Here is a 26,110-nt window from a genome sequence, read left to right as displayed (position 1 = left end):
TCATTGGAGCTCCACAGTTCTCCCCAGTTTCTTTGTAAAATCCATCCACACTTTCTTTAGCTCTAATTTTTCTCTCATTTCCATTGACTAACCTGCATTCCTTTTTTCTTTTTTGTCCTGAATGGAACATTCCCAAGTACTGCAACAAACCATTGGGTTACGCATTGCTTTTAAATATCCAATTTACTCCATATCTGACTTTTCACATTATTTGTAATATGGGTAACGGTGAGAGCCAGTGAAGTATGGTCCTGTGTAATAATTCATTAATAACTGTGGACGTGATTACTTATTTAAGTGTCCCCCTTACAACTGTACGCATCTGGTAGAGTTCTCTGGACCAGCAGGTTATCCGTGGTAATATTTTCAAACCGTCATGTTAGTCAAATGCTTATGCCCTTGTTACCTCTTTTGGTCAAACCCTGATCCATTGTTAAGAACTAGTCGATTTTTTTTTTTAAATCCATGTTTTACATGTTACAAAACAATTTATAAAGTACTCTCAATTTTCTGCATTGTAGTAGGCCCAAATTTTATAGCAAAATCTCATTTGTGCAGCAATCTTAGAATTTGTTAAGAAGAGGAAATGTTCATTGAAAGCAAACTATTCTACATTCTTTTGGTTTTTGCATTCAGCTTTTTAAACAACAACAGTATTATAAAACAATATCTGTGTTACTTAATATTTACAATTTCAGATGGCTTATATTTTAATGGCTTTAGAATAATTCCATTTTGTCATACGTTGCAGATTTTTAACTAGAGAATTTAATATATGAAAAAAGTGTTGCAACAATTATCCCATCTTTTTGTGGAAAATTATATGCCTATAAACATATTAGCAAAGTGTCTCTTTCTTAGTTGATTTTGGATTGCTCTTCAGAAAGAGAAGCAGCTGCTGTTACAGGCCTCATTACAGCTGCCTCTTGACCTTGAGTGAACAGAAATATTTGTGGCACCCTCTTGGGGAACAGGAATGTCTTTTCCAGCCATGGTCAAGCTTGTCAGTGCCTGAAACCTCTATTGACTGCACCTATCACATGAAGCATGAAGCCTACATGGACAGGCATTAAGTGTAAGACTAGGAGGCACAGCAGTTATATAACAGACTTCCACATGTAGCTCCCACTGTTGTGTACATGGATCCCTGGTCCCCAGTTGGATGGGATGCGGTATTCTAGTGCCTGGCCACGTACTCTAAGCACTGAAGTCACAGTCCTTGTGAGGGATCATGTTATAGGGGTAGGTAGCAATGCACACTGTACCCACATGCACATGCATCTCTTGCCACCTGATCTTTGAGCTTATCTTGCAAATGTCAGCTTTATATCCTCCTAGCTTTCAGATAGGATTTGGGGTGGTTGGCAATAAAATCACTAAGCAAATGAATGAAGAAAAATCTGATGATAGGTTCAAAAGCACTTTTTTTGTTTGTAGCCTTGGAATTTCTTCTTTGTATAATACAATCAAAAGTTATCCATCTTGCTTTGTCAAATAAGAAAGTACTGCAAATGAATCATCTGAAATGCTTGATTCAACAACCTATCATCGGGTTTTTTTTTCTTTTTTTGGGGGGGGGGGTTCTTCTAAACCAATCTTATAACCAAACTTTTAAATTGTTGTCTTATTTCTTTTTCATTTCCTGGTTTTAAATATTTCATTGTTGACTTTTATTGCATACATTTAATTTCATTTGCATTCTACAAACAAATTCTGAAGGTTAATATTTTCTTGCTTTTTGATCCATAGGATTCATTTTTGTAACCAAGATTTCTCAAAGTGTTGCGCAGAACAGACAGTTGATATCAGAAGCACCTGGGGTGGGTGTCTGCTCCCCACCCTCCCTTAGTCTGATAAATTCAGAGCCTGTGTAAAGAGCTAGAATGGCTTCTTTTATGGCACAGGGATCTGCGTTTTCATGTGTATCTATATGATTGCCTTAGCAGTAGAAAGAACCTCTTCATTTTGGGTCTTAGATATAGCATATGTGTAGTTCCCTTTTTTATTTTCATTTTTGTGGGTACATAGTAGGTGTATGTATTCATAGCATACCTGAGATGTTTAGATACAGGCATGCAATGTATACTAATCACATCATGGAGAGTGAAGTATGCATCCCCTCAAGCATTTATCCTTTGTGTTACTTAACAATTCAGTTATACTCTTAGTTACTTTAAAATGTACAATTAAATTATTATTGACTGTACTTACCCTGTTGTGCTACCAAATAGTAGGTCTTATTTATTCTTTCCAATTTTTTAATACACATTAACCATCTCTACTTTCTCTCCCCACCCTGCCATTACCCTCCTTAGCCCCAAGTAACCATCATTCTGTCAACTGTCTCCGTGAGTTCAATTGTTTTGATTTTTAGATCCCACAAATAAATCAGAACATGTGATGTTTGTCTTTCTTTGTCTGGCTTATTTCACTTAACATGATGACCTCCAGTTCTATTCATGTTGTTGCAGAAACAGGATTTCATTCTTTTTTATGGCTGTATAGTACTCCATTGTGTATATCTACTGCATTTTCTTTATTCATCTGTCATCTGTTGATGGACACTTAGGTTGCTTCCAAATCCTGACTGTTGTGAACAGTGTTGCAACAAACATGGAAGCACAGATATCTTTTTCATACATGAATTACCTTTCTTTTGTGTATATACCCAGCAGTGGGATTGCTGGATTATACAGTAGCTCTACTTTTAGTTTTTTGAGGAAGCTCCAAACTCTTCTCTGTAGTGGTTATACTTACATTCCCACCAACACTGTACAAAGGTCCCTTTTCTCCACATTTCCTCTGGCATTTTTATTGCCTGTCTTTTGAATATAAGCCATTTTAACTGGCGTGAGATGATGCAGTATCTCATTGTAGTTTTGATTTACATTTTGATTGATGATCAATGATGCTGAGCACCTGTTCATATGCCTGTTTGCCATTTATATGTCTTCTTTTGAAAAATGTCTATTCAAATCTTTTGCCCATTTTAAAATCAGATTATTAGATTTTTTTTCCTTAAGAGTTGTTTGAACTTCTCATATATTCTGGTTATTAATCCCTTGTCAGATAGGCAGTTTGCAGATATTTTCTCCCATTCTGTGCATTATTGCTTCACTTTGTTGATTTTTTTCTTTATTGTGCACAAGTTTTTTAACTTGATGTGATCACATTTGTCCATTTTTGCTTTGGTAGACTGTGCTTGTGGGGTATTTCACAAGAAATTTTTGCCCAGACCAGTGTCCTAGAGAGTTTCCCCAATGTTTTCTTGTAGTACTTTCATAGTTTGAGGTCTTAGATTTAAGTCTTTAATCCATTTTTATTTTATTTTTATTTATGGCGAGAAATAGGGGTCTAGTTTCAATCTTCTACATGTAGATATCTAGTTTTCCCAGCACCATTTATTGAAGAGGCTGCCTTTTCCACAGGGAATGTTCTTGGCACCTTTATTGAAAATGAGTTCACTGTAGGTATGTGGATTTGTTTCTGGGTTCCCTATTCTGTTACCTGGGTCTATGTGTCTGTTTTTATGCCAATAGCCTGCTGTTTTGGTTACTATAGCTCTGTAGTATAATTTGAAGTCAGGTAATATAATTCCTCCAGTTTTGTTATTTTTGCTTAGGATAGTTTTGGCTATTCTGGGTCTTTTTTGGTTTCATATAAATTTTAGGATTTTGCTTTTCTGTGGAGAATGTCATTGGCATTTTGATAGAGACTGCATTGGATCTGTAGATTGCTTTGGGTGATATGGACATTTTAACAATATTGATTTTTCCAATCCATGAATGTGGAATGTTTTCATTTTTTGATATCCTCTTCAATTTCTTTCATCAGTGTTTTATAGTGTCCTCTATTATAGAGATCTTTTACTTCTTTGGTTAATTCCTAGGTATTTAATTTTATGTGTTGCTATTGTAAATGGGATTACTTTTTAAATTTATTTTTTATGTCCCAAATTTTTAAAGAAAGGAAGAGGCCAGGCACAGTGGCTCACACCCATAATCCGAACACTTTGGGAGACTGAGGCAGGAGCATCACTTGAGCCCAGGAGTTTGAGACCAGCCTGGGCAACATAGAGAAACATTGTCTCTACAGAATATTTTAAAAAGTATCCAAACATATGCTTGTGCTCTCAACTGCTCCAGAGGCTGAAGTGGGAGGATCACCTGAGCCTAGGAGGTTGAGGCTGTAGTAGTTGTGCTACTGCATTCCATCCTGGGTGACAGAGACCCTATCGTGAAAAAAGAAAGAAAGAAAGATGGATTTGTTTTAATGTCTTGTAAAGTATAAATCTTTCATAAAAATGCCTTCCATTTTTAAAATTTGAGTAAATGACATTAAAAATTCTAAATGCTATCATTTAAATTGTTGTCAGTAGCCATATTAGTGTCAATATTATTGCCTCCATTGTTTAACTGATCTATTTTTGTTGCAGTTTTAGCACTTAAAAATTGCCTTTTGTTTCTGACAGTGAATTATCACATGGAAACATGGGTCTTTTTTCTTTCTGTCTTGCCTCTTCAATCATTACCATCCATTTTCTTATTTCTTTTCTGATTCCAGAGCACATATCCCAGGCTGGTCAGCAGCTGTTCCTCTTCCTCCTGCCTTCAGGCAGGTCTTGTCTATGTGCATACTCTTTAGCAAACTAACTCTCACCTAATTTAACTCAATCAGCAAGTCAAGGAACATAGAAACTGAACTGTCTTAGACATGAAAGTCTTGTTCAAATAACGTTGTTCAATGTTTTGCTAAAGGAAATAAGATACAAGTTATTAAGTGATTTGCATGCTATTTCTTAAAATTGACTGTAGGAGGGTTATAACTGAAGTTTCCAGGATCTAAAATTTTAATTTGGTATTCTTTCCTCTATACTACAGACCTTTGATCTCCAACCTACACAGTCTCTTGACTTAATTTTTATTGTCTTTCCCAGGGCTCCCCTGCTACATTTGTTTAATTGTCTATGGTTTTTTGTGTGCTTGTTTTCATTTTGGTTTATTCTGCTTGATCCTGACTACCCTTAAATTATCTAGGGGTGGGAAGAAGTGACTCGAGGAGCAAGTCCTGGACATCAGTGACCCAGTTTGGCCTCAATATGATATATTACATGGTCATCAGAAAGGCTGGGGGTGCCTCTTTTGGAGTGTGTCTCTTTGTATTGTTTCCACAGTGATTGCTTTAGGTTTTAGCGTATACATACGTGACCCATCCCAGTCGCACATTCACCACTTCGAGTGAGGTATAGAAACCTCACTTCTGTTTAGGGACCTTACCTTCCCAGCTTTTAAATATTGTAGCCTTGAATATAGTTTTTGCTTGAATCTCAAATGCGATTTATAAATCTCAAATGTCCATCAGGAGGACAGTGGGCACCCATATTTCTGCTTCTCTTGTTTCTTTTCCTATCCTGATGACCCAAGATTCATTCTTTTGACATTTCTTGTGTTTGAAGAACTCCCTTTAGTTAAAATTTTGCAGTAGGTCTAAAGCTTTTCTAGTTTTCCTTTATATAAGGATATTTTTATTTCCTCTTCCTACCTGAAAGATAGTTTTTTGCCAGACAGAATTCACAGTTAATGGTTCTTTTCTCTTAGCAGGTACCCCTTTCTTCTGATCTTCATATTTTCAGATGAGAAATCTGCTTTTGTTTGAGTTGATGCTCCCACATAAGTAATACCTTGTTTTTTTCTGGTTGATTTCAAGATTTTTTTCTTTGTCTTTAAATTTCAAAAGTTTAATTATGATGTGTCTTTACCTGGATTGGAGTTTTCCTTCTTCGGGTTCTCAGCTTCTTGATTTGCAGGTATTTGTCTTTAACCAAAGTTGGGAGGTTTGCAACCTTTAAATACTTTTTTTGGTGCAGCCCCTCGTCTTCCTTCTGAGCTCCAAGATGTGAGTGGTGGGGCTTCTGTCATTGTCCCCATGTTCCTTTGGGCTCTGTGCATTTTGTTCCAGCCTGCCTTTTCTCTCTGCCCTTCTGTTGGGGGATTCTCTTCTTCCCTCAAGCTTGCTGATGATATCCTCTGTCATTGCCACTCCATTGTGGAACCCAGCCAGTGATTTTTAAGATTTTTATTGCATTTTTTTCAGTTCTATAAATTCCATTTGCTTCATTTTTGTAATTTCTGTTTATTTGCTGAGATTTACAAGTTTTCCATTTGTTTCATGAGACTTCATAATTTATGGTGAAAGCATTTTTATGATGCCTGCTTTAAAATTCTTGTCGGATTTCTCCAGCATCTGCTTCACCTTGGTGTTGGCATCAGATGACTGTTTCCCCTCATTCATGTTGAGATTTTCCTGGTTCTTGGTGTGACCAGTGATTTTTATTGTATCCAGGACATTTTGTCTATTATGTCATGAGACTCTAGGTCATATTTAGTTTTTTTATTTTAGCAGACATTTCCCTTGTTATATTTAGCATGTGGACCTTAGCCTAATTTTACGGGTCATAGTTCCAGTGGAGGTTTAATTTTTTATGCTTTTGTGGTGTTTCAGTTTGCTTGGTTGATCTGAGGCTGCTGGAGCTCCCAATGAACTCTGCTGTGGCTGCCTGATGGGGCAGAAAGGGTTTCCCTGGCCAGGTCACCAAGTGTCTGTTGGTGGGGAAGGATGTAGTGGAGTCCCTGGCCTGTGCACCTGGCCCCCTTGGTGTCACCTGCAAGGGAAGGAGGGTCTTGGGCCCTCAGGACCGAGGAGCTTCCCAGGCCAGGCTGCTTGTGGTGACTGGATCTCTTTTCCACACTGGGACCTTGGGGTAGGAGTATGCTGCTTATTTTTCAACCAGGCACTTGTTATTGACGGTTTGGTTAAGTGTTGTTAACTTGTTTGCATGAGAAACCAGGTTTTCCTGGATGTCCTTCTCTTTGAACTATTCCACTCCCTTCCTTCCCCACTGTGTTAGTCCATTTTCATGCTGTTGATAGACATACCTGAGACTGGGAAGAAAAGGAAGTTTAATTTGACCTGTAGTTTCACATGTCTGGGGAGGTCTCAGAATTTTGTAAAACTGGTTGGAGCAAAAGGCACTTCTTTGATGGCAGCAGCCAGAGGAAAAGAGGAAGCAAAAGTGGAAACCCCTGATAAACCCATCAGATTTCGTGAGATTTAATTACGATCATGAGAATTAGCACAGGAAAGACTGGCCTCCATGATTCAATCACCTCCCCCTGGGTCCCTCTCACTGCATGTGGGAATTCTGGGAGATACAGTTCAAGTTGAGATTTGGATGGGGACACAGCCAAACCATACCATTCCTCCCCTGGGCCCTCCAAATCTCGTGTCCTCACATTTCAGAACCAATCATGCCTTCCCAATGGTCCCCAAAGTCTTATTTCAGCATTAACCCAAAAGTCCACAGTCCAAAGTCTCATCTGAGACAAGGCAAGTCCCTTCTGCCTATGAGCCTATAAAATCAAAAGCAAGCTAATTCCTTCCTAGATACAATGGGGGCACAGGTATTGGGTAAATACAGCCATTCAAAATGGGAGAAATTGGCTAAAACAAAGGGGTTACAGGGCCCGTGCCAATTCGGAATCCAGCAGGGCAGTCAAGTTTTAAAGGTCCAAAATGATCTCGTTTGACTCCATGTCTCACATCCAGGTCATGCTCATGCAAGAGGTAGGTTCCCATTGTCTTGGGCAGCTCTGCCCCTGTGGCTTTGCAGGGTATAGCCCCTCTCCTGGCTGCTTTCCTGGGCTGGTGTTGAGTGTCTGTGGCATTTCCAGGTGCACAGTTCAAGCTGTCAGTGGATCTACCATTCTGGGGTCTGGAGGATGGTGGTCCTCTTCTCATGGCTCCACTAGGTGGTGCCCCAGTGGGGACTCTGTGTGGGGGCTCTCACCCCACATTTTCTTTCCATACTGCCCTAGCAGAGGCTCTCCATGAGGGCCCCGCCCCTGCAGCAAACTTTTGCCTGGACATCCAGGTGTTTCCATACATCTTCTGAAATCTGGGCAGAGGTTCCCAAACCTCAATTCTTGACTTCTGTGCACCTGCAGGCTCAACACCATGTGGAAGCTGCCAAGGCTTGGGGTTTCCACCCTCTGATGCCACAGCCTGAGCTGTACGTTGGCCCCTTTCAGCCACAGCTGGAGTGGCTGGGACACAGGGCACCAAGTCCCTAGGCTGCCTAGGTACAGGTACCCTGGGCTCAGCCCACAAAACCATTTTTTGCCTCGGGCCTCCAGGCCTGTGATGGGAGGGGCTGCCATGAGGGTCTCTGACATGGCCTGGAGACATTTTCCCCATAGGTGTGGGGATTAACATTAGGCTCTTTGTTACTTACACAAATTTCTGCAGCCTGCTTGAATTTCTCCTCAGATAGTGGGTTTTTCTTTTCTATCACATAGCCAGGCTGCAAATTTTCCAAACTTTTGTGCTCTCCTTCCCTTATAAAACTGAATGCCTTTAACAGTACTCATGTCACCTCTTGAATGCTTTGCTGCTTAGAAATTTCTTCTGCCAGATACCCTAAATCGTTTCTCTCAAGTTCAAAGTTCCACAAATCTCTAGGGCAGGGGCAAAATGCTGGGAGTCTCTGCTAAAACATAACAAGAGTCATCTTTACTCTAGTTCTCAACAAGTTCCTCATCTCCATCTGAGACCAGCACAGCTTGGACATTATTGTCCTTATGGCTATCAGCATTTTGGGCAAAGCCATTCAACAAGTCTCTAGGAAGTTCCAACCTTTCCCACTTTTTCATGTCTTTTTCTGAGCTCTTCAAACTGTTCCAATCTCTGCTTCTTACCCAGTTCCAAAGTTGCTTCCACATTTTCAGTATCTTTTCAGCAACACCCCACTCTACTGGTAGCAATTTACTGTATTAGTTCATTATCATGCTGCTGATAAAGACATACCTGAAACTGGGAAGAAAAAGAGGTTTAATTGGGCTTATGTTCCACATGGCTGTGGAGGTCTCATAGTCATGGTGGAGGGTGGAAGGGGGTGGAAGGCACTTCTTACATGGTGGCAGCAAGAGAAAAGGAGGAAGAAGCACAAGTGGAAACTCCTGATAAACCCATCAGATCTTGTGAGACTTTATCACTGTCATGAGAATAGCACAGGAAAGACTGTCCCCCATGATTCAGTTACTTCCCCCTGGGTGCCTCCCACAACATGTGGGAATTCTGGGAGATACAATTCAAGTTGAGATTTGGATGGGGACACAGCCAAACCATATCACCTCCCTTTTCACTGGTGTGATTTCCAGCATCCCCAGGCTCACTCCCCTTCTCCTCCACCTCCTCCTCACTCTGATTTTACTTTACTAATTTTGCTATCAGAGCCAGCGGATCCACAACCGCCCTTCCCAGCTTCCCGCCAACAGGAGATGCATGAGGACACTCAGTACCAGGAGAAAGTAGAGAGCTGTTCCCTACTCCCTTTCCCCTCTCACCTTAAACCTGCTCTTCCTCCCCTCCCTGGCTTCCTGTCTCCTTTTAGGTTATCACTGCCCAAGTGTTGAAGCTGGAGGTTTTAGCTGCATCCCTCAGCCCTTTGTTTCTTTCACTCCCTCCTTTATCTGATCATGTGGAGTCTGCTCAGGGCTGCTCCAGTCTGGACTGTTGCCATTGCCTGAGCTCACACCTTGATTTCCTTTGGCTTCATATATTTTACAGCTCTGTTGCTTGGTGAGTCCACATTTAAAATTAATGTATTATCTCAGTGAACTGACCTTTATTTTTATGTAATGTCATTTCTGTCCCTAGTGATTTTATTTGCATTGAAGTAAACTTTATTTGAGAATAATATAGCCAATCTTGCTTTTTCAAAAAAAAAAATTAATGTTAGTATGGTATATCTCTTTTTATCCTTTTACTTTCAAGCTACAAATATCATTATATTCTAAACGAGCTTCTTGTATGCAGTGTATAATTGGGCCACATATTTTTAAATCCTCTTTACCAATCTCTGTTGTTAAGTTGGTATGTTTAACCACCTGCCCTTAACATACCTATGGATATACTAGGTCTTAACGTCTGCCATTTTATTTTTTTGTTTTGTTTGTTCTGTTTTTCATTTCTCAGTTTTCTTTTTCCAGCCTGCTTGTGGTTTACTTGAACTTTTTTTAGAAGTCAATTTTCATTTTTGAGTGTATCTCTTCTTTAATCTCTTTTAGTGATTATTCTAGGTTATGTGTGTGTGTGTATAAACATTATAAATACATAACTTATCACAGTCTGTTGGTGTCAACGTTTTGCCAGTTTGAGCCAAGTGTGGAAACTTTGTTTCCATTTGCTCTCCTTGACCATCTCTCATTTATAGAATTATATAGAATAACTACATGCATTGAGACCATGTTAGGCAGTGTTCTAATTTTTGCTTCAGTCACCAAACATAATTTAGAGAACTCAGGAGGAGACTGTGTGACATATACATACTACGTAGTCGCCTTGGAGTAACCAGTAACAGGTTTTCTAGTGTTTATTTGATTATTTCTGTCCATGTAGACTAGTGGTGTAAGCCAACACACGTTTCCAGAAGCTCAGGCCTGTTTTAGGCGATTATAACAAACATCGGTGACTGAATATCCTTTTGCACATCTCCAGTTTTGTAATTATTACATATGGCTAATCTTATAAAAGTCATCATAACTGAAACAAACATGGGATATGTTTGTCTGCACAGGCCACCATAACAAAGTAGCACAAAATGAGGGCCTTAAGCAACAGAAATTTATTGTCTCAGTTACAGAAGCCGGAAGTCCACGATCAAGGTGTCGGTCAGGCCGTGCTTCCTCTGAAGTCACTAGGATGGAACAGTTCCGGGCCCCTCTGCTCCTTGGCTTGTGGCAGCATAACTCCAGTCTTCACGTGACATTCTTTGTGTGTGTCTGTATCTGTCCAAATTTCCTGTCTTTAAAATGACACTAGTCATGTTGAATTAGGGAGCCACAGTACTCCAGTATGACTTCATCTTAACTAATTACATCTACAATGGCCCTGTTCACAAATACAGGTCATTTTCTGAGGTGGGGGGGATTAGAACTTTAACACATGAATTTTTGAGGGACACAATTCAACCTATAACATATGGCAATTCAATTAATTGATCATGGTATATGTAAGTATTCAGATGTGTGTTCTGGTAGCTAATATGAAAGGACTTCATAAACTCTACAACTGTGCAGATATGCGATGGGCATCCTAACTCCCACCTCAGACCCTGTGTATCCTTCGAAGTAGATGGTTTTTCTTGGTCCCGTTGTATGAAACAGCTGACCTCACAGCTTGTCTGCCCTATGACTTGCTGGTGCTTAAATTCTTCCCGTACAGTTCATTAAACGCATCTTTGTAGTGAGCATCAAGGTTTCAGCCTTTCGTTTTGAAAAATCTTAATACCCATATAAACCTTAGTAATAAAGAGTTAAAAGAAATAACAGAAAGATCTTCAAATAATGGCATTGTCACTGTTTAATTTGCTGTTTGTTTGAAGATGGCTCTAATGACATCTCACTTTTTTCCCCCAAGTATCAAATTACCCTGAGCAACTTTACCTGATTATGTTAATCATGCTAAATATGAAACTGTCTTTCTTTGAGGTGTTGGAATTTACAAAAGCTACATTTATGCCTTTCAGTAGCATTCACGACAACTTACATAGTGAAAACTACCAATGATGAAGTAGATTGGTTTTTTAAAAATTCTGTAACTTGTTTAGTACCCTACATGGAAGTTGGGGGGTTGGGGCATGAGGGGACACTAATTTGAGACCGTCACAGTTCTTCATGCAATAAAAGTTGTGCATCTCTGATATTATCACTTTAAGTATAGGGTAAATCATTATGGCCTTAGTAACTCCCGAGGTCTATCCAATGTATACACTACGTATAGTGACATTTACACCTCTCAAGATTCTCCTGCTCATCTACTTCTTTATTGTGTCTTTGGGAGGACAAAAATGAGAAATAGTTTCAAATGAAAATATCAGTGAAATCTTAGTTGATATCGATTTACTGATTTTTATGTACACTGTATAGAACTGCCAGCAGATTCTGGGACTGCGCCCATTAATACATACTTACGTTATGCAGAATTTTGTCTTAATATGCTCAGTCTTTATGTAAAGCATAACTCTGAATCCATTTGAGTAATGTACATTTAGCATAAGCAGAGTTGTAGGCTGGCGTTATTAAAATGCATAGAGCTGACATCCTGGGCTTCTGCTGAAATATGCTTTTAATTGAAGCAGAATTATGGCGATATATTACCCACGTGAGTCTGATTATAGCTCAGCATTGGCTTATACAGTGGCTCCTTGCTCCAGAAAGCTGTGTAGTAGCCCATACGTTGTGGTTAGGCATTTAAATATTCTATAGTATGTATATCTGAATTGTCTGATATAATGTTATCTAAGCATATGTTATCTTGGGAAAGATGCATCTTGTAGCCAAGTCGGTTTGAAAATAATTTTTTAGTGATAATTGTATTTACCACTGATTAAAGGTCATTCATAAAGATATACGTGGTTTGATCAAAGTTCTACTTCTATTTGAGCTTTGGGGATAAAAAATAGCAGGAATAAAGGCAACATTCATTGAAAGTGTCTTTTGTTTACTTTTATAACTTTATGAAATTACAATTCACACTTTCCATACTAGGTCTAGGGGAAAAAATAGCTCATAGAGACCACCATTTCTCTATAGATGACATCTCAGTGTTCAGAAATAGAGCCTAAAGTGATCAACTTCAGTGGGTATACTAATGAAACCCTGATTTTTCTCATTTCAGCCTGCAAAACGGGGTCTTTGGGACATGATAATGTGATAGCATACAGTATCTGTTTTAGCAAGTGAAGTTCAGACAAGAAATGGTTGCCTGATACTAATGCATTTTGAAGTCCTTGATAAGATTTCCTTTTCTACTCTATGTTCTTGTATTTAATGTTCACAAAGATGAACTAGATGGTCATGACAGGAGCTTTTTCCTCATACCAATTTATTGCCTCTCGTTCAGCTAACTTAGGAGTTTTCTTTTTTTATTTATGTCTTTTAATTAACAAGTAAATTTAAAATATTTCCCATGTAAATGTATAATCTGGTCATAATATTTTCAGTGTATGCTGCTTTTACAAAGGTCGGTGCTACTGAACTGTGTGTTTGGGGCTGGTTCTGATGGAAGTAGAGCAGCTCACATTCTTATTCCATATTGGTTGAACCCAAATGTTGTATAGCCCCCTTGCAGTCAGGAATAACCACCTTTTGGAAGTGTGAATTCTGTGATCATTCACTGTTTTCTCATTAGTAGTTTACGTGTTCTGTCACATTAAAACCTTTTTTTAAAGGGATGTGTTTATGAGTGTTTACTTGCAGCTTTTCCAGTTCATCTTTCTTACGCTGGTATTTACAGCAATGATGTTTGCTTCTGTACGAAGCTTCTTTGTTCTGCAAGGCGAAGGTTTCTCTGTACAGGTCCAGCCCTGCAGGTTGATCACAGACCTGCGACCTGTAATTCAATAGAGCCGGGCCCTGTTTACAAAGTCCAGATTTCCTGTGCTGTCAGTTAGGGCAATCAGCACAAAGACCGAGAGCTTTTGGAACTAAATAAACAATGAGAAAAACATTCAAGGCTGCCAGTAACCCTTCGCAGGTAATTTAACAGCCTTTGACTACAAGGCATCAGTTGTTGTAGATGTCTGCCGAGTATGAAATCTGACATTCTGCCTTGCCATGTTCTGCCAATAGCTTTCAGCGTCATCTCTCACTGAGGCCCACTGGAGCCCCCTCAGAGCACCGTGCTTTCACGTGGAGCCTAAGTGGTCCTGTTAAGACAGACATCCACACCTGCATTCTGTGACATGTTCGTGTCATGTGGGTTTCTGATATGGAACATCAGATTATTTAAAATTGGTGGATTAATTAAATCGGGAATTTTCCCCCGATCTATGAGGAAAACATCTCTACTGACAAGTTGAAGCCCTTCGAACTCCTCCAGATAGGCTTACATGCTAATGCATAGGCTTCTGTGCCTCTGAGGAGCAGTATAGGCTGGACAGGCAGAAAACAGAAAAGGATTGCTGTATCCTATGGCATAGAGTTTTAACCATCTAGACAATTAGTGATTTTGTTTAAATCTCCATGGTTATGTGTTTTTAATTTAACTTGTTTGCTTTCCGATGCATTTGATGGCTTTGCTGATGGTCTGGATAATACTTGCAGTAGCTCTTTATGTGACTGTTTATGTTTCAAAGCCGACAAGAAACATCTGTGAGTTAAAATCAAGTAACTTGAATTCATGTAGATCAGCGTCAGCAATGCCTTCCTCTTACCTCAGCAGTCAGATGGTCGTGAGAGCTTAAAACCAGCCAGTCTTCAGCAAAGGTGCGCCTGCCTACAAATTCCACACTGCCACCACACACACGTTGGTGAGATGTTTGTATGGAACATCTCCTTAAAGAAAGGACCGTGCAAGCAGGTCACATTCCATGTGAGTTTCCTTGTATATTTCATGACGATGTTTAGTAGCCTATCTCACTCACGTTTTCACCTCAAAGATGGCTCATTTTAAGCCCCTTCTTGAATTTAAATCTAAACAGATGTTAATAAAGAATAGGAGAGAAAGAAGATTAATCTCATAAGCCTGTGACTGAGCAGAAAGTGTAGATGTCTCACGTCTTGGCCGGCTCCACAGAAGGCAAGGCAGTAGAGGGAGAGTGCCTGTTGATCAGCCACCGAACATGTTCTGCACTGGAGAGCCCCTTCTCCTCTAGGTCCCACAGTCAAAATATATTCTTCTTCTTTTGATGTTTGTGCCAGTGTGGCTGGGAGTAAGTTGCTAGTTTCATTGGCATTTGCCGACTACTTCTGGATCCATGAATCTTACTGTAGTTGCTGGGATTTGGGATTTGATTTTGTGAATCCTCTTTATACTTTCTACATTTTTATTGGGGATTTTCAGTACTTTTCATGTAAACTTGCAAGTTTTTTTTTAATGTTACAAGTGTTAACATTTTACTGTGGTCTGACTTTCAACTGTGTATTTAAGATTTATCTTTTTCTGCACTTAATGGCAAATTTTGTCTTACAAGGTATTTTTCATTTTTTATCAAATCAGATTGTTTAATGTGGAGTCCTGAAAGAGAGGCAGTACACCATTGGGGCCTTCACGGATATATGCAGTCACATTGAATTGAGTGAGAAATTGATGGAACAGGGGTATGGAATAATGTGACCAAAGATTTGGATGTGAGAAAATAGCATTCCTTGCGTGGGGGACAGTGGGCAGTCATGTAGCACTAGAGCTCAGAAGAGAGTAGTGTTGATTGTGGAAGATCTTGGAGTCCATGTTAAATGGTCTGGACCTCATCATAGAGATCATAAGGAGCCATTCCATGTGTGAAGACATAGAGGGGTAACATAATTAGATACTGATTTTGGAAAGATACTACTACTGTGATTAAGAAAGATTCAGAAAGACAAAGATGGAGGTAAGCATTCATTAAGAGGTGATGGAAATAAATGATGTCAATTGTGAACATTTTTAGAGACCAACTACAAGAGGCAGCACAGTGCATATGGAGCATGAGGAAGACGGGTTGAAGATGACATCCAGACGTATGGGTTAATGATTGGATGATGAGATGTTAAGGGAGGAGGGACATACTGCCATCTTAGATTGAGAAAGGAGCGGTGGAGTACAGTTTTGGTTTAAAACATGGAAGTATGTGATACAGATGGAGCATCCAGGTATCTAATAGTCGCCTGAAAACTAAAAATTGAAGATGAAAAACTTAAGTGGGAATAGAGATACAAATTTAAGAGCTATGGACATGGAGGTGGTCGTTGAAGTGGTAGAAGGAAGTAATGTCAGCCCGGGATTGAGTATATAATGTAGGAAGGAATCCGAGACTAAAGCCATAGGATGATGACAATATGCAGGGAGCTGGGGAAACAGCAGGAACCATCAGGAGAAGCGGGATGGCTGTGGGTGGCAGATGAGACCTGTGGAGGCTGCTGTGTAGTTTGAAGGGAGAGATGTGGGAAAGGCTCATCAAATGCTGAGACAGAAGAGGCGACTTCGCGGTCGGCGCTGCGTTTGAACCTTCTGCAGTGCTCTGTCAGTGAGAGTAGAAACAGTGACTCCTGGGTGTGGTACAACCAAGAAGCTGATAAGGGAGGAAGAAGTAGAACCCATGCCCGCTTCCTGCACACCTCTGTAGAGTCTACTCGGCGCAATAGCTTCGTGGCCCTTACACGTTGTCAGCTTAGCAGAGTACACGCATTCAAGTGCGGTTATCAACATTTAAAATTAAGCTACAAACTAGATATCTGGAACAAACATGTACAAGAAATATATATATACTTGTACAAGATATATATATATATCTCTATAGATACATATATATATAGAGAGAGAGAGAGAGACGGAGTCTCACTCTTGTCGCCCCAGGCTGGAGTGCTGCGGCGCGATCTTGGCTCACTGCAATCTCTGCCTTCCAGGTTTGAGCAATTCTGCCTAAGCCTCCTGAGTAGGTGGGTTTACAGGCGTGCACCACCAGTCCTAATTTTTTTATTTTTAGTAAAGATGGGGGCTTCGCCATGTTGACCAGGCTGGTCTCGAACTCCTGACCTCAGGTGATCGTCCTGCCTCAGCTTCCCAAAGTGCTGGGATTACAGGCTTGAGCCACCATGCCTGGCCAAGAACTATATTTTTAATGTATGACAAATTCACATAAATCAAAATCATATGAGAACTCTAAGATAGCAATGGAAAAATGGAAAAATGACATGATTGAAAGATTTATGAAGAACTGAAATACGTCATGAAATAATGTTTAACCTTAATAGTAGCCAGAGAAGTATAAAGTAAAATAAAAGGACTGTTTATTATTAATGAAATAATCTATTTAAAAACACCACTTTACATATCTGTGATGGTTTATTCCTAGTTTTCTCAAAAACTTGGATTTTCTCAAAAACTTGGATCTCATAAAAAGCACTAATCCAACTGAAAGATTAATCCATTAGTTTTTAATAAACTTCGTTTAATCATTATTGTTTTAACTCTAAGTATTAACTTAGGTAATCTGTAGTATTTGCCAATTGTCACGTGGGATCACAAGGGGAAAAATATCGTGGATATTATATTTCATTAAAATAACAGATTTTAATAATGGGTTGTGTTCTTGTGCAAAACCTACTTCCACTGTTGGAAAAAAAATGTTTTTTTCCTCTATTCTTAAAGAAGGCTGTTTTTAACCCTAAAATTATCTGAAATGCCACATAAATAAATCCGTTGTAAATGATGACATAAAAACTAATTCCAAAATGGGAAGACGAGTTGTCATCTATGTAACCCCTTCCCCATGCTTTTTTTTTTTTCTTTAAAGAGTCACTGGACACAGTGTTGATTGCTGAATTTCTTTTTGTTTTTTGAGGCGGAATTTCGCTCTCATTGCCCAGGCTGGCATGCAGTGGCGTGATCTCGGCTCACTGCAACATCAGCCTCCCAGGTTCAAGGGATTTTCCTGCCTCAGCCTCCCGAGTAGCTGGGATTACAGGCACATGCCACCACGCCCAGCTAATTTTTTTTGTATTTTTAGTAGAGACAGGGTTTCACCATTTTGATCAGGCTGGTCTCGAACTCCTGACCTCTCAGATGATCCACCCGCCTCAACCTCCCAAAGTGCTGAGATTACAGGCGTGAGCCACCCCGCCCAGCTGATTGCTGAATTTCTAATTCTTTACTAAGAATTCTTTACTAAGAATTAGAAATCCTGCCTTCTATGAGAATGATAGTTTCCAATCTAAGAAGATTCATTTGCATGCATGAGTGACATTATGATTTTTTTAGATAAGAATATATTGCCCACAAATATTTTGAGACGTTTGCTGAGAAAATCCTGCATGAAAGGAAGCCAAGAACCCAGCAGAGGAAAGATAGGGAGCACCAGTCCTGTCATCGCCAGCTCCGCTGTGGCCACTCGGAGAGGAGCCTGGACAGTCTTCTCAGCCCCGAGAGACACACTGGGGGCTGAGGTATTTTTGCCATCTATGATATCAAGGCCTCTGGGCATTTGTGATTTCAGGGTATCGCATCAGTGTTCTACTTGCCTGGCACCATCAAGATTTTGGTGTCAGATGAGAGAATGGGTAAGGATGCCTCCAGGAGCCAGTATCCCCTGAAATGTCGAAGAGCTAGAAACAGTGTTACTAATGCCGGGAAGTGTCATTCCTGTCCATGGGGCTCTTGTCTCTCTAGAAACAGTGTCCAGCTGCAGGACAATGTCTTGATACTCATGCCTGAGGGCACAGAACAGTCACTTGGTGCAGAGGCACCCCCGTCAGAGGTACTGTGCAGGGTGAGGCGGGGCCCGGGCAGCGGCCACATGCCACAGATGTCCTCAGCGCTCTGGGCAGAGGGAAAGTGCATCTAGGAGTGAGTCCCTGGAAAGCCGCATCTCCAGTCTCAGTTGAGTGACAGGTTTTATCAAATGCTCATGACTCTATCACTCTGATCGAGACCCGAGGGCTACCAAGGAAAGTGTAGGGGAGCATTTGGACTTCCGAGAAGCTTACGATCTGTTTCTGGTTCAGACAAGGTTAAGTAACTTCGTGGCAGGCTAAGAACATGATGAGGTTCATAGAGTGTGTTCAGTCATGTGACAGAGGGTAAAAGTTCTCAAGTACTTCAGCAGACAGGGAGACCATGAGGCTAGAGGGGTCCCAAACGGCTTCCTGCAGAGGGCACTGTCACTCGGCCCTGGAGGAGCGCAGGATGTGACTGCGGAGGACGCAGCGTGGGCCCCCCTAGCCACGCGCACGGAGACCCGAACGTTGATCTGTGAGAAGAGTCCTGAGCATGGTGGTTTCATTTCAAATGTGGATTGTTTTCCAGTTACAATTTTACTTTGCCTTAAGCTATAAAAACTATAAACATATGCTATAAATGTATTCTAAAATATATGCCACATGAAATTGAAACTTACCCAAATGCTGGTATGAGGCTTGTAGGATTTAGTGGCTTTGTAACTGGACTCTAAAATAGCACATTTTCCCATATTCCACTTTTTTCTGTTGGCTTAAAATGGGAATTCAGCACACAGCCAAATAATTTGAGTGCTTAGGATGGGCTTCTTCACAAGATTCATCTAAGAGAAAGGTGAATACTTGGTTTTCAGAGAGCTACCAATTCGGCAGGACACCTCCACTGTTCAAGGTGATCTCTAGGAGTAGTATTGAAAACCTGTGCCTACAAATGTGTGGACTTTTTAGCATTCTCTAAGGTTTCCTTCTTTTACGAACTTCTCAACATCATGTGTCTTTAAAGGTTTGGAAATTGCCTGCCTTTACGATGTGTTAACCTTTCCTACACAGTGTCTTATTAAAGACAATCTAACCTTAAAGCCCGTTATTGAAAATACCTCCACCAGTAAAACCCAGACATTCTATAGTCTCTTTCTCAAAGCACCACTATTGAATCTTTGCTTTATATGAAATGAACTTATCTCCTTCGAAATAAGAAAATCCAATAATTATTATTGGTGATTATGGAATACTTACCGAGTTAATCTGTAATTAGCATTTTCCAGTGACTGTTGATTTGGACAAAGTTGCATTCAGTTCACCACAATCATTAGAGACTTACAAAGCTCGGACTTTATTACTGAGTCCCCTTGCTACTCATCAGTGATGCAGCTCTCACTAATACTCCAGTGGCCAGTAATCAGGGCGTTGCCTGTTAAGTGAGGAACCTCTCGTCACTGTCTTAGGAGCATCACCTCTGTTTCTTCTCTTCATCACACAGCAGGTAGGTAGATAAAAATATTGTAGCATCTAACAAGCAGACATTGAATTTTTGTTCTAAAACGGCAAATTAAATCTGTCTCTGGTGGTTCCAAATTATGTAAAATAAAAAAGAAACTTTTATCACTGATAGGTCTTGTCATTTCTATTCAGTAGCATTTTTAAAAAATTGATGAATTAGAACTTCTTTTCTTCCAAAGAAACTCATCAACCCTGTTCATTGTTATTCCAGAAAGGCTTACTTCCCAGGTGTAAAGTTGTCTGAAAAAAATGTTTTTCCTTTTATCATCATTTAGTTTTCCTAATAATGCTGCTACTATAATAGCTTTTTATGAACCAAGAACATGATGTTTTTCAAAACCCAAGCCAACTAGTTACACCATGTGGATCAAGGGGAGCGAAGTATGGCAGAAAACGCTTTCCTATTGTTTTAATAACTAATTCCATGATTGCATCATCTTCTCCTAAACTGCACTATTTTTTAAAAAAACAGTTTTGCAATTTGGGTAGCACCCAGCTTTTGCTGTTTTACACTTTATGGTCCCATCATTCAGGGCTTGCTGCCAGAGGTCCCTTTTCCTGCCATTGTGTTCTCACTTGGGGGTATGGCCCCATGAAGGTAGTCACAGTCGGGTGTTATCTTAGGCCGTGTAAGCCGTTTTACAGCATGCAGTGTTTGTTCCTAAAGAAGTGTTCACTTTGTAATTTCCCAAATGAAAATAGGAAGTGCTAGAATCACACGATAAACCTGCATCTAACAACCGTGATACTCTGAGTTTTTCTGTTTGTTTGCTCAGTTGCTAACTAAGGCCCTAGCACATAATTAGTGCCCAGTATTGTTGCTTTTATTGATATTTTATTTTGAATGATTTATGAGTCAGCCAGTCTTTGGGTAGTCATGAAGAATATGACTTCTATACAGAGGAAATATTTGCCAGGCCCAGAGCTAAACAAAATTAAGTTATTTAGTTTTACAAATAGCAATTAGAAGGAAAATGAACAGGAGTTGTGGGTTTGAATTTGAAGAAGCAGCATAGGCGCTGGGACACGCCAGGAGCGTCCACGGTGACCTCACGGAGAGACGCCACACTGGCTGTGGAGCCTAAGAGGAGAAGGAAGAGTCCCACACCCGTCATGGTTCCTGGTGGCATTGCTGTTAGCCTGGCACTGAGCAGCTCAGCCTGGAGAGTCAGCAAAGAAGAAAAGGAAAGAACTGGCAGGTCTATCTCATTTGATCTTCTTGTATAGATGTTTTTAATAATTATACATCAGTCTATTGTAACAGTATTTGGCAGGCCATAGACAACTTCTGTCACATTACTTGATAACAGCCCTCTGAGGAGGGAAAACCATCTTTCTTCTTTTATAGAAAATCAAATTGACTTTAGGTAGGCTAGGGATTTGTCCACATTTCTGTAACCAGTAGTTAACAGAACTAGCTCTCGGACTAGGGTTCTTCTCTGTGTACCCCACTGTCCACTTCGTTAGCCGCTCCCAGCGAGCCTCACCTAAGCCTGCGCTGCCCCTCACATACCTCAGGTGGTCCTGCAAATGTTCCTGCCACTGCTCACAGCAACTCAAATTACCAGCGGAAAAAAAAAAGGCATCACATCTTATTTAAAAGTACCTGAGCCATCCAAATCATTCCTGCCAAAAACTATTCTAAAATCTAATAAGATCTGCAAGTTAAAAGATTAATTTTAGGCCGGGCGCGGTGGCTCAAGCCTGTAGTCCCAGCACTTTGGGAGGCCAAGACGGGCGGATCACGAGGTCAGGAGCTTGAGACCCTCCTGGCTAACACGGTGAAACCCCGTCTCTACTTAAAAAAATACAAAAAACTAGCGGGGCGAGGTGGTGAGCGCCTGTAGTCCCAGCTACTCGGGAGGCTGAGGCAGGAGAATGGCGTAAACCCAGGAGGCGGAGCTTGCAGTGAGCTGAGATCCGGCCACTGCACTCCAGCCTGGGCGACCAAGTGAGACTCCGTCTCAAAAAAAAAAAAAAAAGATTAATTTTATTATATTTACAATATATGACATATTGGTTTTATGTCCAATTTTTAATTCCGTATCAAATTGTATGTACTTTATGTTTAGAGTTCATTTAGGTTCAGCATGTAAGTGGTTATGACCTTTTCAGGTCTTAAAACATGATTTCAGCTCAATCTTAACTTTGTGTTACCTGCTCAACATCCAATAAATGGATAGTAATAACCAACTATGTGCCATAGTGCCCAAAACCTAAAAACTCAATGATGATTAAGAAAATCTCATATTGTTTCTGGGATTTATTTAATGCTATGTTTGGGCAGAAATGCCACCATTAATTATAAAATACAAATTTATTAAAGCAAAGAGGATCCACTCTGCCGAAAAGTTTCCAGGGATCAAAGATGGTGAGGCCCTGCATTTGTGATGAACAAAATATCACATAACTGAACCAGACTTCTCTAGTCCACTCAGGATCATTGGCTCTGATTCTGAATGTTCGTAGAGTCAAATTGTTTACCTTTTGAAGATCTGTTCAGTTATTTTTAATTCCTGAGTCCAAATTCGAAAAATCTATTGCAATATTTTTCGAATTTTGTAGTGTGCTAGCTCTCAGCAATATAAATTCCCTTTTCTAATAATACATGCAGTGGGGCCGGGCGCGGTGGCTCAAGCCTGTAATCCCAGCACTTTGGGAGGCCGAGATGGGCGGATCACGAGGTCAGGAGATCGAGACCATCCTGGCTAACACGGTGAAACCCCGTCTCTACTAAGAAATACAAAAAATAGCCGGGTGAGGTGGCGGGCACCTGTAGTCCCAGCTACTCTGGAGGCTGAGGCTGGAGAATGGCGTGAACCCGGGAGGCGGAGCTTGCAGTGAGCTGAGATCCGGCCACTGCACTCCAGCCTGGGCGACAGAGCGAGACTCCATCTCAAATAATAATAATAATAATAATAATAATAATACATGCAGTGATACATTAGTGACCCCAAAGACCGAATACATTATCAATATTTGAGCACAGTTCTGATTAGTGGATCCTATATTCATAAAAGAATAGTCTTTTCTTGATACATTTTGTTGGTATTATTTTTACCTCTTTATTTCAATCACCCTGATAAACAATTTAAGCTTTCACTTTGTTCACTACTCTGGAAATTTTTACCTCCTTAAAATACCCTTTAAACCTTAATATGTTCCTGTGTAGGAAGAAAAATAAAACAAGAAAAGTTGAATAAATATTGCTGATCAGCCAATACAGAGAATTAGTTATTTTAGAGTTACAGTGTTTCTTATATTCAACTTCTTTTTGTTAATTGTGTCATTGACATGAAGAAAATCTGGAGTCTACAAAGTGTTCATTAATAGGAACTGTGAGAACAAACTTAAGACTAATCTTTGGGTTCCTGGCTAATTATTACAACCACTTAAATTAATGTTATCCTCAGGGAAAGCAAACAAAAAGGAGGAAAGTCTGTCTTCCAACTAATAACCGATATTAAAACTCTGGAAATTAAGAGAAAAGGAAATGTGTGGCTCTAAATCATTCCATTCCAGAGACCTGTAGAGAGGATCGGGCGGAAGGGCCTTCTGGCGCTGTTCTGAGCCGCCATGCGCTGCTGCGACAGGAGCCACACGTGGGGCCCAGCTCTGCCAGCTGCTTTGGGCCATCGAACAGCCAGGGCAGTACAGAAAACTGTCATTGCTTGACAGTGAAACAGGAAGGAAGCAAACGGACCCTGTGGCCTTCCTAACCTTAGACCACACTTTTTCCAGACAAAGTATATGGATCCTGACTGCCAACATCAGAGCTCTAGTCTAGCCCTGCCACCAGACTGTGGACTGATATGTTTCCCTGATTGAACTCAGTTTTCATCTTTGTAAAATGAAAATTTCTTGTTGACTGGCTCGTAGAATACTTATGAGGATGGAATATGAAAGCAGTGTGTGTACTGCAGCGTCCTGTGTGAACACACAGCATTGTTGCCATCACCATGTCACTGTGTGTCCTGAGCACTGGTACTCATTGTATGCAAACGCATCCACTGCCCCCTCACAGCACACAGCAGTTTCGTCACAAGACAGACTTCCACGTACAAACTAATAAATAGAAATGCAGTCTAGTGTTGATTTTCATGCTGACGTTTGACAACTTCCTGTGAAATAGGAATAAATGCGCGCTCTCAGTGGGAATATTTAACATACTTTAGGATGCTAGATGCACTACCAGAAAACTTTAACTACATCATGTTACTCTGTTACCAAAGGAAGTATTTTGACGTATTAAAGTGATATGGCACTACTGTTAAATTAAGAATTATCACCAAAATAAAATTTAAATACTCCAAAGAAGCCATTTAGCTAATACTGTTTCTTGGGCCATATGAGTTTACAAATTACTAATGTATTATATAAAAATTCAAGAAAGTCTAACCATTCCAGGCATTGAACAATAGCCCCCATCCATGAATGTCATCCGTTTTATACTTGGCATTCTCTGTCACAGTTTCACTTTAAGCTTTTATTTAACGTGTGCTTTCAAAAGCATCTCCAATTTTTTCCCTCTCAGAGGAAACATGCAATCATATTTTGTTACAATAAATGTAGATGGCTGGCGCTAAATTCAGGTTGTCCTGAGTGCTTAAAAATATGGATTGAAACACACAAACGCACACACACTTTTGGATGAGTGTGTGAATGAAGAATATGCCTTATCCTGTATATTCCAGACACAAATCCTGTTTATTCTTCTATTTTTTCTCTTAGTTATATTATTTCCAAGAAAAAGCGGGAGTTTTTTTAATGTGTTATGTTTATCTTTCTTATACATTCTTTAACACGTTAATGTATGTTCATATAATATATGATATCGTGCCTAGTATTTGTTTAAAATATTAAGACTAGTAGCCTTCATGCAAAGGAATTTTTGAGCTTTTTAAAAATATTTTTATTCTAGAGGGGCAACCCAAATACCAAGCATTTTGACCAAACATCTTGTAAGTGTTTCAGGAATAGATAAAATACTTTAGCTGATAAACATCGAATGTATTAGAAATGGCATACTCCTAAGTGCATTTAACATTGGAAAGTTAATGCTGCTTAGAGGCATGTAGTTATATCAGTACGGGGGAGTTTTTTTCAAGCTTTTAATCTATACATAGATAAGTCCAAGGGTGTTAAGATCACATTGATTTTATAGCTCCTTTGATAGATGATAACATCATCAGTGTCTGTGAAATTTATTACAGCAATATGTAGAGAATGGTGCGATTATTATTATAGGTCTTATTATATTACCAAACCCAGTAAGATTGTACGTGAGGAACTGTGAGCTCACGTGTGGTGTCCGTGTCCATCTCCTCCAACAATAATGTGTGTTGAGAAAAGAGCCACCTTAGCAGGAAGCGTCACAGGCTTCTCTATTGATTAGGCTCTGTTTAAGCAGTAAGAGAAGGTCTTCTTTCAGTGACAGAAATAAAATTCTTGAAGAGAGGAGAGTATGATGTGAACTCTGAGGGGTTAGTGAAGCTGCCTGTCTTGTATCCCTGTGGCCTAATTAAAAGATAGAAAAACACAGCCAAGGAAATTAAATTTTAAAGCAAAACTAGAAAAAAAAAACCTTATTAGAGTAACAGTCAAATACTTAGGAATACATTTTTAAAAATATATTCAAGACCTGTACAATAAAAACTACAAAACACCACTTAGAGGAGTTAAGGAAGACCAAGACAGTAGAGATTCCACATTTGTGGATGGGAGAACTCAGTGTTGCTAAATGTCATGTATCCCCACATTGATCTATAGATTCAACACAATCCCAACCAAATCCCAGGAGGCTTTTGGTGGAAATTGATGAGCTGCTTCTAAAATTTGTGTGGGAATGCAAAGAACCTTTAATAATCAAAACAATTTTGGAAAAGAAAACTAACCTGGAAGACATGCATACCTGATTCCAATATCTACTCTAAAGATACAATAATCAAGATATACGGAGGCATGAAACATAGTCAGACGTCCACAGATAGACCCACACAAGCATGTAGTCAGTTGATTTTCAACAAGATGCCGAGGAGGAAAGAATGATCTTTTTAACTAGCGGTTCTGAAATATTATGTATCCATATTAAAAAAATGAACCTTAACCCTTATAACATTCGCAAAATTGCTTTAAAGTGGACCAAAACCTAAATATAAAAGTTAAACTTCTAAACCTTTTGGAACAAAACATAGGAGAAAATTTATCTGACTTTGAGATATTCAGAGATTTCTTGGATAGGATGTAAAAAGCACAAATGGTAAAAGAAAAATAACTTGATAAATTGAACCATCAAAGTTGAAAGCGTTTGCTCTTCAAAAGATGCTATTAAGAAAATAAGG

General features: G+C 39.8%; 1 protein-coding gene across 6 annotated transcripts in view; it reads left to right on the top strand.

The window, feature by feature from the left end:
• The window catches only part of LOC105489328 (zinc finger protein 407), a 508,962-nt gene that overhangs the window by 355,554 nt on the left and 127,298 nt on the right, over positions 1-26,110 (top strand). The window contains exon 9 of one of the 6 annotated variants that reach the window (XM_011754068.3): positions 10,694-24,152. The exons of the other annotated variants lie outside the window; for them this stretch is intronic. Coding sequence (XP_011752370.2) covers positions 10,694-10,872 — 179 coding nt within the window. The 3' untranslated portion in view covers positions 10,873-24,152. Of the gene's footprint in view, positions 1-10,693; positions 24,153-26,110 lie in introns of those variants that run through there. 6 annotated transcript variants of the gene reach the window in all.

This window comes from Macaca nemestrina, chromosome 19, assembly GCF_043159975.1.
Source record: "Macaca nemestrina isolate mMacNem1 chromosome 19, mMacNem.hap1, whole genome shotgun sequence".
Lineage (NCBI taxonomy): Eukaryota > Metazoa > Chordata > Mammalia > Primates > Cercopithecidae > Macaca > Macaca nemestrina.
Note: the sequence above shows the minus strand (reverse complement) of the source record. Positions and strands in the feature narration are given on the sequence as shown.